Source organism: Alternaria postmessia (assembly GCF_024291825.1).
Source record: "Alternaria postmessia strain BMP 2775 chromosome Unknown scaffold_96, whole genome shotgun sequence".
Classification (NCBI taxonomy): Eukaryota; Fungi; Ascomycota; class Dothideomycetes; order Pleosporales; family Pleosporaceae; genus Alternaria; species Alternaria postmessia.
Window position 1 is genome coordinate 64,567 of NW_026260169.1, and position 16,539 is coordinate 81,105.

Genomic DNA, 16,539 nt, shown 5'->3' on the forward strand with positions numbered 1-16,539 from the left:
AGATACTGCCGCAGGCCTTATACAGTAATGACGCGACCCAAGGTCCCACCAGGTACGTCTGCGCTCGTACCGGCGAAACACACGGCTAATATGACGCGTCCTAGACCAACGACAGCGTACAGCACAGGCGTGCGAAAGTTGCAAGAGAAGAAAACAAAAGGCAAGTCAAGCTCTCAGACTCGTCAACTGCTGCATCATGAGCCTATGTGCACTCGGTTACGAAAGCCCTTGGCACAGATCCCTGTCAGCGTTCACGACCTGCAACTCTCTGTTCTTGCATGATACTGCGCTAGCATATTGAGGTTGTCTTGCACACCGATCAAGCTTCGCTGCCTGCTTAGAGCATTGCGGGAGGCTTTCGGTTAGCTCCGCAACCCCATAATTTTCTTCAAGAGCATAACGAACTCTGTAGTCACGCATCGCTTTGTAATCGCAGATATCATCTGTAGATCAGATCAAATCGGCTCCTTCGCAAGATGACTCACGGACACGTGCAATCACGTGCTCTGCCTGGTAGACCAAGACTGACGAAACAAAGTGCAACGGCTTATGCCCATGCAACACGTGTGATAAGCGCAAATTCACATGTATATATGCGGATCGGGATCCTAATTCCCCGAATGAGGATGGACCACCCACAAAGAGACGCACAATTGAGAACAGCAACGAGAATGACAATCCGTCGTAAGTACTTTACGTTCTACTACGCTATTGCGTTTGTAGAATCGTATAACGTTGATACTCTTTGAATCACTACGTCCCTGATCAACACTGCCTACTCAGTCTCAAATACAATCACTGACTGTCTCCATAGCCTGAATGAAAACTCGGGTACGGACACATCCAACAATGAGCATACGCAGGCAAACCCGCTGTTGTCGCATAACCGAACGTCTTCCGGTACTCGTCCAAATCACTTGGCACGCACACTCAGTGTAAAGCAAGAAACACCATTCAAGTCGCCAGGCCCCAGACCGAGCATTGAGCACACAGGTGTTCCAATTGATCGCCTATCTAGCAACCTTGAGAATGCACGCGAAAGACCTAATTCCACGAATGTTACTACACCTCACGATGGTGCGGATGATGTGGCGGAGTTCCCTAGCCAGAGCCGTATGCTACAAGATCCAACCGGTCGAGTGATATATATAGGCGATGCAGCCACCTTGTCCTTTCTCCAGCTCCTCCGGATGATGGTCGAAACGGTAGCCGGTCCATCACCGTTCACAACTGACCCTCGACGACACAAGATAGTCGAAGGCCAATACTCGCTCCCATTGGGTTATCGACACACAAGTCTCCTTCCAGACGAGCAAACGGCTCGCCTGCTCGTAGATGCCTTTTTTGTCAATACTCATGGCTTGTTGCAGGTATTCCATCGTGACTACTTTCTCGAGAAATTAGACCATTGCTATTCCGATCCACTATCTGTGGACACCTCCTGGTTATGCCTACTCAATCTAGTCTTTGCTATTGGACTGACAATGGCTACACCACTTTCAGGAAGTCCTGAAGCTCTGATTATCGACAAGCTTCGAAGCGAGCACCTCGATAGAGCCGAAGCGTTCTACCTCAATGCTAAGAACATGAATGATCCAATGACTGGGCTGGAAGACCAGGACTTTTGGTCTGTCCAAGCGCTACTCCTCATGTCCTATTACATGTTGGCCAAGACCAAGCGAAACACTGCTTTTGCATTGCTTGGCATGGCAGTACGATCTGCGCTTGCGCTCGGTCTGCACAGAGAAGAGACTATGGTCATCTTCAGTCCCGAAGAGCAAACTCAGCGGAAAGACCTTTGGCGGTCGATCTTTGTCATGGATCGATTGCTGTCCTGCTCTCTGGGTCGCCCAACCGCTATATCGGAGGATGACTGCTCAGGAGACACCCTGCGGCCGCCAGACTGTGTTCGCGACCAGAACTGGAGCTTCAGTGCAAAGACTGTATACGATTTCAACGAGACTGGTCCTCAAGCTTTAGAGGCCACCGTCCGGAGCTGTAGAGTGATTGGCGTCATCTTACGGAAGGTTTACCAGCAACGCAAGATTAGCACACGCCTTGCACAGGAGATATCAGACATATGCAAGACTTGGCCGCGACTGCTGACACCCATCTTGCAATGGCGACAAGCGGCGACTGCTTCGCCCAGTCAAGGCGTGGCTATCTTGCATACCAACTTATTTTACTGTCATTCCATCATCCTCCTGACCCGACCCTTCTTACTATATATACTCAACAAGGAGACTCAAAGACACGTCGAACAGTCTAGTTCAAGAGGGCCAAGACCCTTTCATCGTATGGAGAGGTTCAGCGAAGCGTGTGTCATTGCCTCTGTACACACCATTTTGCTAGTACAAAACGCTTACGAAGCTGGTTACCTATCCCGGCGCAACCCAGCTGTCATCTATTTCCTTTTCGCAGCCACACTCGTGATCCTCGCGAGCGATTTTGCCGGTCTTTACCAAATCGAGTTGACGGACAATTGCGTGGTTAATGCTATAAACGTCATGAACTACTGTGCTGAGAGCGATCAGCAGGCCAGCCGTCTTGTTTATATCCTCAGTACCTTTCGAGACGTCGTCGCACAGCAGCGACTACGTAGGCGACAGGATCAGACAAGCAATTCGACGTTGCCCAGCATTGCATCACAACTCTACGGGGTGCAGATGCCGCAGCAACAACGGAACGCCGCCCCCCAGACGACGGACATGGTGCATACGACGAACCCAGTGGAGGCAACACCACGGCTCCATCAAGTCCCAGTACACATCTACCCTGGGATGCAAACAGCGCCGCTCAACGAACCGATACTCACGTACCAAGTATCTGAGCAACATCATCATCTTGACCAAGATCAACATCAAACCAACGTCCAGCATACACCCGCTGCCGCAGGAGAAGATTTTAGGGTTCATCTATCACCAATCCAGGAACCACCACCAATGGATATGGCCACACCTCCCTTCACATCTACTTCGAAGCCACCTTCGCTATCAGCAATGCTTGATCTCTCTGCTCTGGAAGCAACACGCGTCCCAAGTTTGAATTCCGAAGAGAGTGGGCAGGATGAGCAGATTGACTTCGATGCGCTGTGGGCTTGGCCTAGTAATACGCCTGCAATGGGAAGTCCAAGGGCTATGGAGGCAAGTGGAGTGAGTGAGCGCGTACAGGGTATTAGTGATAGTGCTGTACCCATGTTTGGAGTTAGCAGAGAGGGGACCGATGGCATTTAGAAGGTTAACATGTAGGATGTATATTTGTGCTGATTTAGCGTGTGGCATACACTGGCATATGCGTGTAGCTGCTTTTGTATTCTGCGTATCCTAATCTCGGTTTCCTGGTGTAGAGCAAAATCATAATGACATGATTGTCTGCGTTGATGAACATTTTCCGCTGAGTCCCGAGCTTCTCTCACCATCGCCCAGTCTTTCAGTGTCGTACCCTGATTAGGCTGTTGACGACTACCACGTTTTCTGCTGCCTCGATGCGCTGGTTGTGCGTTATCCTGAGACAATCTTGTAAGATCGTTCAATGGACGAGTCGCTCGGAAGACTCGTAACACAAATCCTATATATCGTTTCTTACAAAGCCTCCAAAATGCGTACATCGCTCATCGACTCAAAGGGTATCGTTTCTCCTCCCGCACCGTTGTGCAACGCCCACTGCAACGTCTTCTCCATTGCGCGTCTACCTGTATGCTCGAGCGGTAGCCTATAAGGTGTTAGCATGTGTATTCTCATCAACAGACTGATTAGGTTCCGCGTACCAATGACCCGCTTCCTTGATGATTACCACCTGGCTTCCTTTGACCAGATAGTCTCGAGCGTTGTCGAGGGAGAGGCGTTGGTCAAATGCCGGTTCATGAAGTCCCATCATCAACGTCGAAGGGGCCTTCAGCGCACCCTCGGGTGCCATGTTGGAAAGGGTGCCTGACGGGGATAGAGATTGTGAAGAGCTAGCTTCGGATGAGATGTTGTACAAAGCGGCAGTAATCTCGAGCGACTTCTCCCACTTTCCAAAGACAAGGTTTTCCCGATAGATGCGAATTTTCTCGGACATGCCACGGTCGCCTACTCTCCTCTTGACGGATTCGCCATACCTTTCGTTGTTACTGTTCGTCTTCTCCAACTGAGCGCTTCCAGGACCAGTCGAAATCGCCATGGCCTCGGCAGCTTCTATAGGATTTAAGACAGCAGGGGTCTTGCTCTTTCCCGGCGTGCCCTTGCCGAAGCTGTGGAGAATGCGCAAGAACCAGTAATTGCCGAAAGTTGCGAAGGTATTGTTTAGAGGCCACGGTAGATGGAATACGAAGATGTAGAAAGAGCGTCGGAATTGCCCAGCCACAGGGCCTAGCGCATGTATGCCGTTTTTGAACAGACGAAAGTTGAATGGCGAGCGAATCCATGTCCTCAGCATCTGCTTGGCCAACAGTATCCTATTCCTCCCATTTGAACGTTGTAGACCAGGGATAATACCGCCTGTAATGATCCAGTGGTCTGCTAGCACATGTGCCTCGGACGCCAGTCGCGCACCAATGACGGCACCCCAGTCGTGTGTGACTACAACTGTCTTTTTGCCTTGCTGCAGAAATTGCTCTCTGATGCCGACAATGAACTCGCTCAGCGCTTCGAGTACTTCGTTCGGGCCGTATGCGGGCAGACTATCGGAGCCGCCGTAGCCAGGAAGATCGACGGCTATCAGGATGGTGTCCTTCTGTAGAGACGCAGATTGGAGGAGGTGTCGCCAGACGAGGAAGGAGTCTGGGAAGCCTGGCCTTGGTTAGCTGTATTGTTCCTGAAGTTGGGGCCTTTGATGACTCTGCCTAGGAACTACATACCATGTATGAAGACAGCAACATTCTTTGCCGTTGATGATTCAGCGCCTTGGTTAATGACATAGTGCAGACTCGTGCCAGTGGTGGTCTCGAAGAAAGAATGCTTGAAGCCTGGCAGAGGCTCTCGATCGAGACTCCAAAACCTCTCTTGCGCAGCAGCCAACTCCCGCTTCTCTTCTTGGGTATCCTTTGCCCAAAGAGCACCGTTCTTGACGACCGCCATTGTCCATGCTCCAGCAAGGCTGACAAGTCCAAATGTGAGCTTGAAGCCGCTCCAAGCCAGATGTCCAAGTTTGTCTGCCATTTTGGCGGGTCGCCAGTGTACCGTACAAAGGTACGCCTACAATCGTGTGTATTCAAGTTATGCACCAGCCGAGATTGTTCGTGCTCAGGCGTTGGTCGTAGTGACGCGGTACCGACCCGTTACATATAGCGCGGAGTAGAGTCGACAATTTGCGATCAAAAATCAAGGTTGTGGTATCCACCCCCACCTGTTGGGTGGAACAAACATGGCGACAAGCTGCAGGGGCAGATCGCGATGGCAAAGCAGATGACCCTCGAATTCACGCCGCAGCGATGATCAAGGGTCCTGCGCGTCCATGGAGGCTGCAGTGATGATCGTTGAGGTATGACGTTATTGGCCAGAGCTTCTCTCTCTGCCGTGGGCTGCAAGTCTGATCGGTCGGGTAGCTTTGTCCCCCGCTTAGGGCATAGGGCACTTTCGTGTCAGGGGTGATTCACGTGCTCTATGGGACTATTGATATACTGGTGACTTGCCACTCTACAGAGCTGGGATATCGTGGATGTTGCGGTCGGGCTGCTGGATCGTACGCGCAATGGCAGTGCGTACTCGGTGTGACCAGTGAGCATTAGAGCCTGTATCTCTGTGTGAACGAACATGGTCATACATTTACCTTGTATGAGGATGTCACCATAGATCAGCCAAGGAGTCTATGCTCCTAATGCCCACCAAGAATAAATTGCTGTAGATGAAGCTGATGGCTGCGCCTCCACTAATTTGACATAAGAAATGTCGGGTATCATAACAACTCGGTAGCACATCTCCTGACGGCTCCAATCTATACAAGCATTAGGACACTCTCTGAGCTTCATCTCCTCTTCCCTTTGACTCTCTCCATAACCCTCAGCTCAGCACTCCTCTGTAACCTCAGATCCTCCAACTCCCTCTCAATACCTCTGTTCTTCTCTACAAGCTCCTTCCTCTTCTCCATCCTCTGCTTAGCTTCTTCCAGCTTGTGCCGGACGACATCCTCCACTACCCTCTCCAACTGCCCCGCGTCCTCGATGCCATGCTCTCTGATGAATCTATCTGCGAACTCCTCGATAGTGTGGGGCGATGGACCTGGGCCGCCTGTGTGGTATCCATTCTTGTGGGTGACGTACAGGCCCGGTATGGCGGAAGTATGTGTACGGAGGTTGGAGGAGAGTGGTATAGGTAGTTGTGACGCGGGGATTGTAGGGGTATCGTCCGAGGGCTTTCTCGGGGATGGTTGAGACGGAGGGTTGAGTAATATATCCATGAGGCCGTTCTCAAAGGCCTCGTCATATGGGACTGTCGATGGTGAGAAGTCGACCATTGGGGATGTGAGTTCGGGCTCGTCGCGTGGTGTGAGGGGCGCGTTGCCCATGATGGTGTCTTGGTTGCTCATGGTGGCTGTTTCCCGGTTGCAGATGGTTATGCGACGCGTAATTCTAGGAGGGAAGGTGTTGCGCTCCGAGGCTTGTCGAGTTGATGATATGCGTCCCTCAGGCTGTCGCGATGGTGGAGTTGATGCATCGTCATGACTAAGCCGGAATCCCCCCAGCACCTCCGCGGTCGCGACGTTCCCAACTTTTGCCTGTCAAACCCAAACGACCCGATCCGCGCATCTTAGACGACTACCCGAATTCCGTACATATCGCAGTCATGGCCGACAAACTACGCGCACAGCAACAACTCGAAGCCCTCCAAGCTCGCTACATCGGTATCGGGAGCGCAGACACTACCAAGCACGAATGGACATCGAACATTGCGCGCGACTCGCTTTCGAGCTATGTTGGCCATCCGCCTCTTCTGCAGTACATGAGCATCGGCCTGGGACAGCCGCGCGAAAAGACTAGACTGCAGTTGCTCGAGCGCATGGTCAGGCCAGTTGGGCCGCCGCCTGAGGTGAGTAACAAACATGTGGAGTCTCTTAAGCAGCAAGCTGACAGCAAGTAGCAACAAGACTGAAGAGGATACTTCGGATCCAAACAATAGGGTTGATTACAACGACATGCAGAAACGAGAATCCAAAGCAACAGTCGCTCTCCATCCAGATGGCACAGACATGCGCGAGGCCGGCTCGTGGGCAGCGAGGAACAGATGGGTACATGCTGCTTGTCTATGGCTGTCAAAGCCAATACTATGAACTTGTTCAGTAGCGTAGGGCACGCTGAGTGCCGGTGGTGAGGTGTAGACACACCTCTGCCTCTATGAAGATAGCCCAGTCACCACCGCAACCGGCGTCCAAAAGTCTTTTCCAACTCATGCTCTGCCTTTTGTGACACCTCAATCGCTATCACTAGCACTTCCTGTTGGGCCATCATCGTCGTCTTCTACCACGTCGCCGCTCATTAGCATCGAAACTTCTCCCTTCTGTAGCATGCTCCTCAGCTCTGTGTTCCTTGGATCCGCCAGCTCAATGGGCTTGAGCTTCGCCTTGTTCCTTATTCTTGGATCGCATCCCGCATCTAGCAGCATCGCGACGATGGAGTGGCCATGGGGCCAGACTGACTTTTCGAGCGAGTTGACGTAGCGTACGGCTTTGTGAAGGGGGGTGTCTTGCTCCATGCGGTCGATTTCGTCAATCTCGAGACCCTCTTGGTCGAGGAGCATGTCGATAACCTCGACTAGGATAGAGTCAGTTGATTCATGTCCTGACATGTACCATGCGACGTACAGCTTCCGTATGTTGCAGCAACGTGAAGACAGCCGTTGCCCACGCCGTCGCGTGTGTTGTTCAGTATGTCGGCCACATGGTCCTCGGGCTTCTTTCCTGACTTTGAGGCAGCAGCAGCAAGGTCTTTTAGTGTTTCCTCGAGTAGCTCGGTGTTGTTGCGTCGGCACGCTTCGAGCACAAGTTCGCGGGGAGAGGCACCCTAAATGTCCATTAGCACTGCGAGGCGCATGGTATGCAGGTGCATGTACCTCTTCGTCCGCCATGGTGTGTGGTGTTGAGGATATGAAGAGTGACTGAACAGGGAAGAACGGTCCAGTCAGGTACGCGTGAATGTTTCGAGATGTTGTTTGGCGGGGTACTCGGAAGTGCTAACGGAAAGCGAACAACTCAAGGCGGTGTGAACAGGTGAAGTATCCCTCTCATACGGCGATAAGAAAGCAGGCGATGTCTCCCAGGCCAGCGTGCATAAGCCCCCAATCTGAGACAGTCCGTTCCCAAGTGCGCGTCCCCAGTGGCTTTTCGCTGGGCCATAATCGCCCCGCACTTTGCCTATCCCGGCCCTAGCGGTTCAGGGTCCGCTGTAACTTTTGAACTTCTTCGCCATCATCTCTGACGCGTCCAGCTCTGCGCTCTCTCTGTCGTCGCCAACCATGTTACTCTGTAAGTATGCGCCGCCAAGCTCTCCTCGCTCGCTAGCAATTGCCATGCCCTCGTCTGCCTCATCTGCAAATCAATCGCACCCAACACTAACAGCCATAGTCTGCCCAACATGCAGCAACATGCTTCGCGTGTCCAAAGTACCCCCCGGTGACCCTACAACCGAAGACTCTGTCGGCCAAAACCGTTTCGAATGCCTTACTTGTCCCTACCACTTTGTAATTAACAAACGTTACTACGAGCGCAAGTATCTGAAGAAGAAGGAAGTCGAAGACATTTTGGGTGGAAAGGGTGCCTGGGATAACGTAGACAAGACAGAAGGTACGTCGCACGATATCCGGGCTTTTCAGAGTCACATGACGCCCAGTCCAGCTGTGCACGATCACGCTCGATGCATACGACTGACAATCGAACAGTCCAATGTCCCAACGAGAAGTGCCGGAACCACGAGGCGTACTGGTACCAGCTACAGATTCGTAGCGCTGACGAGCCAATGACCGCCTTCTACAAGGTACTCTAAACATCCGACATCTCGGAAAGCTTCGCTAACATCTACCAGTGCACCCAATGCGCGAAAGAGTGGCGAGAATGATTTACGAATCGCGTCAGATATCAGGAGTTTGGAAGCGGAGTTCTTGCTTTAATATACCCCGGTTGCATTTGGTGAATAGATATAAATCTCGATCTAACTTGCAGGCGCCACTCGCGCTTTGAGGAATCTGGGAAGAGTAATTGATTTCCTACACATTGGCTTTTGCTCATACTCACCGTTATGAAATATATGCTTCTTATTTGGGCTAGCACTTCTCAGCTCTCCTCTTGTCTGACAGCTACTCACTTTCCTTACTCAGAATACCCAATACCTCTGCCACAAGTGGCCACAACGCAGCACCCCAGGTCCGATAGCCTTCCTCGTTTAGATGCACATGATCCACAAGCATGTCTTTGCTGATCACATGTCTCGAATCAATCCACTTCACTCTATCTCCTTGACACTTGCCACCCTGTGAGTCGTCTTCCTTCTCCATATCTTTTTGCAAAATCTCGTTCATCTCTTCGACGACTTCCTTGAGCCTCCTATTACTCTCATCGACGAAAACATCAGCTATATCCTTCCTATACGTCATATCGCAAGCCAGTACCATACTCTCCGGAGCAATCCTTAAGCAGGTCTCTACCAATACCCTCCAACTCTCCACGTCCTGTTTGCGAAAAGGGCGCTTTGCGTGTAGATTGTTCGTTCCAGAAGTAAGGATCCAGACTCTGATGTTGCATCTCTCTTTTTTCGCGTTCCGGAGCATGTCGTAAAGACCCTCGTTGAGTCGGTATGCGACGTTTTCGTTCTTGTCGCCGCCAACACCGGCGTTCCATGCGACTCCCATGTTCCCTAGTTTGCCGATGTTTGTATTGGCACCAGTGGTTTTGAAGCGCTCAAGCATTGAGTTGCCGAGGTAGATGACGTTAATGGGGCATGTATTCGAAAGGTTTCGTGAGAGCGCATCTGGTGAAAGTGGAGACGCGTCTTCGTCCGGTAAAGGTAGATGAAGATCGAGCTGAAGACGTCTGTTGAGTTCTGGTACGTGTACCTGCTGGTGCGTCTTGTGTGCGCGATCCTTGAACTTGGCCAAGGCTTGAAGCCTATTGAGAAAGTCGTCGTTGTATAGACGGAGGTCCTTTGTTTCCTGATCTGCAACTTTACTGAATGCTGCAGCGCTATGCTCAGAGGTTGTATTCATCGTGATGCGTTTTTGGACTTGCTAGGGAATTGATGCGAGTAGAATACTGGTTCGCGTGAATTATTGTGAGAAAAAGTTGTAACGAGGAGAGTTGCCATGGCCAGAACGCGGTAGCGAGAAAGGGCGACGCTGTGAAAAGGGCTGAGGACTCGTTGGGAAGTGGGACACTGCAAGCCAAATGAGACCATGTTCATTTTTTGTGCCTAAGCAAGTCTTAGGCTTCATCCACCTTCCATCGTCTATTCATTGCTGAATCGGAGATGCATTCCGTCCAGATTCTCTTTCATCACTATGTAGAGCCGTACCGACTTCCTTCTTTCTACCCCTCCTTCCTAGCAGAGGAGCATCTCCTCATGAACTGCCACAACTCTATTTCGAAACCGGAAAGTCTGCCCAATGATGACGCCTTTGCGATGAATCTTTATGCTGAATAGACACAGATCAACTATCATATGGGTCCAATAACCCAGATGAGGTCGAAGTGAGGACCACGAGCCCTCAACAATGTGCGCCTGGAAGGTATGGCCCACTAAGCAAATGAGAGTGAACGGGCTGCGAGCAACCATGATCCCAGCGACACTGCCGAAGTTACCAGTCCAGTCCAGGACTATATTCACATCACACCAACAATAGCAATCTCAGTCATGCATTTACAGTGCTCATCACAATGAATGCGCTCATGCCCGACTTCCACGTGTATCGGTTTGGCCCACAATGGTAGGCACGAGCTAATGAGGATAGTTGTACGGTTTCGTGATCACCCAATCGCAGAAGAGTTTCGGGAATCCATCATCGGAACGACAGACTTCTATATTTATCTCGAGCTTTGTTGGGTGGTGTGCAACAGCCCTGGGCAAATACCAAACCAAAATTGGGGTCGGACGAATAGAATGTGGACAAGCCACCTTAGCTGGGACCGAACAGTGGAAACGCGACCAGTCCAACTTGCGTGTGTTTTCGTGGTAGTAGATTCGAGTAGCGACATTATAGACGTCTTTGTTAGCGAGCGCGAGGCTCAACAAAAGAAGTTCGTAGATGGAGTCATAGTTGGACTTGACGATTTCCTCAGGACAACAGACAGAAGGTCTTGAGTTCGAGTTCGAGCCTCCGCAGAGAATCATTGAAGCAAGGTAACATGACGTCTGTGTCTTTGTGGTTTCGGTGGGAAGGAGACCTCGGAAGGTTACGCCGCTGGTGGCCCCGGAACCCGACGAAGACGCTCAGTCTGAGTCTCCTTCACTATCGATGGTGAGCTCTATCAGACCATCAAGCGCATGTGTCTTAGGTTGAATGAACCAACGGGTAGCAGCCATACTGAGTGTGCCCGCGGTCATGATTAGTGTAGCAACATGCGGTTTCGATAGCTCTTCCAAAACAGCATGATCATCTTTCGGAAAATCCGTTGGCTTTGCAGATCGGGAAAAGAACACGCGAGATGAACGGAAGGGCACGTATGTACTGAGTCGGAAAAATCGTGGGTGATGAGTCTCTGCCTTCGAGACCGTGGTATCCGACCGTGGCCTTTGTGCCTTTTTCGTATCCGCGTCGTAAGTCTGAACAACATCGCGGGTTTTCTTCGGCATCGCTAGCGCTTTGCGTCCTTGAGCTTGGTTCTTTCTCTGCCCGACAGGCAAAGTTGGGGCAGCGTTGTCGGCAATAAACGGACTAACAGACGCTACATCAAGATCCATGACGCAAGGTTGCCAGCTCTCATTGAACTCCACGGGCTCGAATGATGCGCCTTTGTTACGCATGAAACTCTGCTCAATGACGCTACTATCTCGCAGTAGCGCAGGTTGTGAAGCGCCGTGAAAGTTGTGTAAATGCTGGAGGAAGGCCTCTTCTGACGTATAGAATTCTTGATTGCATGAACGATAGCGATGGTAGTTCTGTGCATGCTCGACATGAAACGTGCGATAGCCGGAACCGCAAAGATAGCAATGGTGAGCCTTCGCCGAAGGGAAGTCCGGGCAAAGCGGTGGTCCTGCATTGTCAGCAGCAACGTCGTCAAAGCTTCGCAGGAAACGGCAGCTCCACACACGGCAATGGGAATGCTCGTTCATCTCCTTGACATCCGTAAACACTTTCTGGCAGTATCGGCAACGGAACGACTCGTAGGGTGTCGTCGAGTATAGATTCTCCAGATGGTTCTCCTTGCGCTCCCCCCACCACACAGCACGGTCAAGCTCACGCGTGATGAGGTGCTCGGCGATATGCTCACACCGCTCAGACCAGTCTCTGGATCTTTTCCCACAAAAGCCACAATGAAGCATCGGGTCGTCCTTCTTCATTGGAGCACCGAAGCGACGCCACTTCATGGCGAGATCTTTGCAGCCGAAGTAATGGCCCTGAGCGGCTAACAATCGGGCCTGGCATCCGACACGTACCGATGGGTGTTTGATGTTAGCGAAGTGAACATGATGCATGTGTTGGATGAAGTGGTCGCGGCGATAGAAAGTCCGTTGAGATTCGGGCTTGCTCCTGCATTGCTGATATTTGTGGCCAGCCATGTGGGTGTCATCAGGATGGGTCTGACCGCAGAATGGACAGGCTTCGAGTATCTCAGATGACTTCGTGTCACAACAGATCCAGGTAGTTCGAAGCGCATGAACAGAGTCTTCGTGCCGAATCCATTCATACTTCGTCTTGAACGCTCGCGGGCAGAAGGTGCAGAAGAAAGAAAGATCCTTTTGGGGTTCACCCGCACTGCTACAGAGGTGAAGATATGAAGTCAGTGCATGTCTCATATGCGTCTTTTGCAATCACAACTTACTTGACACCATTAATAGCTTGGCGAGGTGACTCTTTCCAAGCCATCCGACGTCTACCCCGCCTTCGATCACGACCAAAAGACGAAGTTTTGCCGCGACTGCCGTTAGACGAAACCGTATAAGTTGTCAGTGCAGTGCCTTCGGAAGACGCAACAGATGTGATGACAGAGCCTCTACGGCCTTGCCTCGAGTCAGACCACCCGTCGTTCGGGTTACTCTCGCTAAGAGAATTATCATCGATGGCGGCCTGTACTAGAGACAACTCTACTGCTTCTTCTTGATATGACTGTGCAAGATATACTGCCAGAGGTGGTTGCGGCAGCTGATTAGCGCCATTCGCCTGCTTTTCAAGACTCTCTAGGCTATCTCTTGAGAGTTTTGTTTTCAGTACGCGACAATTGCGATCTGACAACTCTAGTGTGGAGACTTGAGAGTCTTAGGTATGTAAGTCAAAGGATAGCCAATCAGGTTTGAAGCTACTTGCCTCCGCATTTCTGTCGAGCTCGGGTGTTATTGAACCAGTTGCGAACCTTCTTCACGTCGAGATTGGCTTGATGTGCAATGATATCTAATTCCCAAGTACCTAAGAGATACGTGTACGAAGTCAGTGTATATATCACAAGCAATTCATTGGCGAGCATCTCTTACATGGGTATGGATTCACTGCAAATTCATCTTCCAGAATTTGCCTCGCTTCGAGCGGAATGCGACTTTGGGGTCCTTTACGTTTGGCTGATGCAGGTTTCCAAGTGCCGCTGAAGGCTTCCTGCTGGGCTGCGACCGAGCTGATTGGTACCTGGCTCAGAGGGAAGGAGGTGTTGGCCGGTATCGTTGACCGATCGATCTGTGATGCAGATTGCTCAAGCCGATAGTCCAGGGTGTCAGCTGGGCTCCCTCCATTGTTGCCATGAACGTTGTTGCATTGCATCAACCCAAGAGATGGTGAATATGATGATGGAATATTGAGATTTGCCTCATCATGTGTCATGGAACCCGCCATACGCTGAGGTTTATCTGTTTGCCAACTTTGGTCCGTTGCCCGAGCTAAACCTCTCTCAACCATGCGTGACACCAAACTGTCTGTTCCGTGAGATGATGGCCATTGCTGGCTCACACCACCAGTGGAGAAACATTGACTAACATCGTACATGGGCATGTCGTTCAATTGAAAATCGTCCGTGGGACTATGGTGGGCTGCTGGCTCGACAGCCCAGTCGATATTCGTGACATCATCTGGTTGAATCAACGGCACGCTTTGCTGCTTTGGAAAATGGTTGCTTCCAGAATCTGCGTTCTGATCAAGGGCTGCGAAGTCGAAGAATTCGTCCATGTTGTCAAGGGCGTCGGCATCCATGGCGACGCGCCTAGCGCGACCTAAATGGGCTCTAGGATCGGCTTATCCTGGGGAAAGGCAACCAAACATCAACGTTTTGATAGGTCCGAGGCTGAGAGATGGATGTTTGGTGATTGAGTGTGGCATGACAGAACGTGGGTGTCGGCTTGACGCTGATGAGGTAAAAGGTGATGCGGCGTCGTCTATTGATGAACTGGGTGCACGGCGATCTTCCAGGCAACCAGCACTAGTGGCAGCAAGCATTCCTGCGCAACCATGGGGACAGACATTCCACAGAGCTATACAGAACAAGATGTAATGGTGCATGTCGACCAACATTCAGGAAGAGGTTATGAGAGCATGACCCAGAGTGGCCCTGATGTTGACGTCCACCACAGTCGGCGTCTGCGCGCGTTCAAGCCGGCAGACGCCACCCAATATCGTTAGCGCGAGTTGTTGACCCACCGAAAAGTTCCTCCACTCGAAAAGCTCACGACACTTGTAACGACACGCGCATTGATCGCCTCCAACATTCACAATGGCCGCTGAAGTACAACTCCTGCAGCCTTTGAAGCTGCCAAAGGGCCCTTCGACTCTCACGTCGGAGCAAAAGTACTGGAACTCGTTCGCCTCAGAGCTGCGCCTCGACCCGTCGCAGCATTCGTCGCCCGTAACCCATATCTCGATACCGCCTCCTCAGCCCGCAAATGCGCTATCTGCCGCCCAGGATCTTTTCGCCGTGACGACAGGATCCCGTGTTCAGATCTTCTCCTCTAAGAGCCGAAAGGTCGTCAAGACGATATCGCGCTTCGGCGTCGACGACATTGCGCATTCAGGAAACATACGGCGCGATGGCAGGATCTTGGTCGCAGGAGGCGACACTGGTGTTATACAGGCCTTTGATGTGAAGAGCAGGGCGATTTTGAAGACATGGAAGGAACACAAGCAGCCTGTCTGGGTGACACAGTGGAATCCAACCGACCTCACGGGTCTGATGAGTTGTTCCGACGATAGGACTGTGCGACTATGGGATCTGCCGAGTGAGAAGAGTGTGATGAAGTTTGATGGGCATCAGGATTACGTGCGCAGCGGTACATTCATGCCTGCGCAGAGTGGGCTACTTGTCTCCGGAAGTTACGATCAAACGGTACGACTCTGGGATTCGCGAGTGGGCGGAAAGGCGGTCATGGTATTCAAGCATGCCGCGCCCGTCGAGACCGTTCTACCCATGCCCTCTGGTACTGCTGTCCTCGCAGCAGCCGACAACGTGATCAGCGTGCTCGACATTGTAGCTGCGAAGCCGATTCATATGTTGCGCAACCACCAGAAGACGGTTACCGCGCTCTCGTTGGCGAACAATGGCGAGCGTCTTCTCTCTGGTGCCCTTGATGGCCATGTCAAAGTTTTCGAAACAACTGGCTGGAATGTAGTGGGAGGAATGAAGTACCCCTCTCCCATCCTGTCGCTCAGCGTTATTCCGAACCAGAAGGAGGATCGGCACATCGCCGTGGGCATGCAGTCTGGTCTGCTCTCAATCAAGACCCATCTCTCAGGCGAGCAGAAGGTGCAGGCTCGTGAAAGGGAGAAGGAAATGAAAGCTCTCATGGAGGGCAAGATTGAGGAGTACGACAGGAGCAAGAAGCGGAAGCGCGGGAAGGGCTGGGAGAAGCGCATACGAGGCAAAGACTTCACAGGCGAAAGCGCAGATATAGTCATTGAAGGCAATGCGCGGGGAAAGATTACTGCCGGACAGCCTTGGGCGCATGCGTTGCGAAAGGGCATGTATTCGCAGGCGTTGGACATGGTACTTGAATCAAAGGTAAGCTCATGTTTCTCATCGGCGTTCTGGCACACTGCTCACAGTTCGTAGGATGCGAACGCGCGCAGTCAGTCTCTCACGCTCCTGACCGCTCTACGTCACCGCTCTACTCTTCGCACCGCCCTTAGCAATCGTGACTCGGTAACACTCCAGCCCATTCTCCGCTGGTGCATAAAGAACATATCCGACTATCGTATCACACGTCTGACGACAGACGTTGCGCTCGTAGTACTGGATCTTTATGCCGACCAACTAGGCAGAAGCGAAGAGGTCGACGATCTGATCATGGCGCTTATGCAACGTGTCAAGGTGACGGTTGAAGCAAGTCAAGATGCTTGGAAAGTGAGGGGTATGTTGGATATGCTCGTCAGCAGTGTGGGCGCAACAGAGGGTGTGGAAGCATGAGAATGACCAAAAGGTCTTTTGTTTGCATAGCGAAGGCGTTCA

At 51.6% G+C, this 16,539-nt stretch overlaps 9 protein-coding genes across 9 annotated transcripts; 4 read left to right on the forward strand and 5 right to left on the reverse strand.

The window, feature by feature from the left end:
- Window positions 1-27: 27 nt before the first annotated feature.
- On the forward strand, window positions 28-3,233 carry J4E82_009638 (uncharacterized protein; the record flags this gene model as incomplete). Its single annotated transcript, XM_051735861.1, has 4 exons — window positions 28-52; window positions 105-160; window positions 539-684; window positions 815-3,233. The coding sequence occupies 4 exons, from the start codon at window positions 28-30 to the stop codon at window positions 3,231-3,233; spliced, it is 2,646 nt and encodes an 881-aa protein (XP_051584384.1).
- A 348-nt stretch (window positions 3,234-3,581) lies between these two features.
- On the reverse strand, window positions 3,582-5,138 carry J4E82_009639 (uncharacterized protein; the record flags this gene model as incomplete). Its single annotated transcript, XM_051735862.1, has 3 exons — window positions 3,582-3,711; window positions 3,767-4,760; window positions 4,838-5,138. 3 exons carry the CDS (start codon window positions 5,136-5,138, stop codon window positions 3,582-3,584), a joined length of 1,425 nt encoding a protein of 474 aa, XP_051584385.1.
- An 805-nt stretch (window positions 5,139-5,943) lies between these two features.
- J4E82_009640 (uncharacterized protein) lies at window positions 5,944-6,504 on the reverse strand (the record flags this gene model as incomplete). The annotated part of the gene is made up of 1 exon (XM_051735863.1): window positions 5,944-6,504. One exon carries the CDS (start codon window positions 6,502-6,504, stop codon window positions 5,944-5,946), a length of 561 nt encoding a protein of 186 aa, XP_051584386.1.
- Window positions 6,505-6,761: 257 nt separating this feature from the next.
- On the forward strand, window positions 6,762-7,055 carry J4E82_009641 (uncharacterized protein; the record flags this gene model as incomplete). Its single annotated transcript, XM_051735864.1, has 1 exon — window positions 6,762-7,055. The coding sequence occupies one exon, from the start codon at window positions 6,762-6,764 to the stop codon at window positions 7,053-7,055; it is 294 nt and encodes a 97-aa protein (XP_051584387.1).
- Window positions 7,056-7,385: 330 nt separating this feature from the next.
- Window positions 7,386-8,039, reverse strand: J4E82_009642 (uncharacterized protein; the record flags this gene model as incomplete). The annotated part of the gene is made up of 3 exons (XM_051735865.1): window positions 7,386-7,726; window positions 7,777-7,975; window positions 8,025-8,039. 3 exons carry the CDS (start codon window positions 8,037-8,039, stop codon window positions 7,386-7,388), a joined length of 555 nt encoding a protein of 184 aa, XP_051584388.1.
- Window positions 8,040-8,555: 516 nt separating this feature from the next.
- Window positions 8,556-9,025, forward strand: J4E82_009643 (uncharacterized protein; the record flags this gene model as incomplete). The annotated part of the gene is made up of 3 exons (XM_051735866.1): window positions 8,556-8,754; window positions 8,850-8,944; window positions 8,993-9,025. The coding sequence occupies 3 exons, from the start codon at window positions 8,556-8,558 to the stop codon at window positions 9,023-9,025; spliced, it is 327 nt and encodes a 108-aa protein (XP_051584389.1).
- A 238-nt stretch (window positions 9,026-9,263) lies between these two features.
- Window positions 9,264-10,169, reverse strand: J4E82_009644 (uncharacterized protein; the record flags this gene model as incomplete). Its single annotated transcript, XM_051735867.1, has 1 exon — window positions 9,264-10,169. One exon carries the CDS (start codon window positions 10,167-10,169, stop codon window positions 9,264-9,266), a length of 906 nt encoding a protein of 301 aa, XP_051584390.1.
- A 1,220-nt stretch (window positions 10,170-11,389) lies between these two features.
- Window positions 11,390-14,294, reverse strand: J4E82_009645 (uncharacterized protein; the record flags this gene model as incomplete). Its single annotated transcript, XM_051735868.1, has 4 exons — window positions 11,390-12,878; window positions 12,943-13,375; window positions 13,425-13,523; window positions 13,589-14,294. 4 exons carry the CDS (start codon window positions 14,292-14,294, stop codon window positions 11,390-11,392), a joined length of 2,727 nt encoding a protein of 908 aa, XP_051584391.1.
- Window positions 14,295-14,811: 517 nt separating this feature from the next.
- Window positions 14,812-16,497, forward strand: J4E82_009646 (uncharacterized protein; the record flags this gene model as incomplete). The annotated part of the gene is made up of 2 exons (XM_051735869.1): window positions 14,812-16,092; window positions 16,144-16,497. The coding sequence occupies 2 exons, from the start codon at window positions 14,812-14,814 to the stop codon at window positions 16,495-16,497; spliced, it is 1,635 nt and encodes a 544-aa protein (XP_051584392.1).
- Window positions 16,498-16,539: the final 42 nt, after the last annotated feature.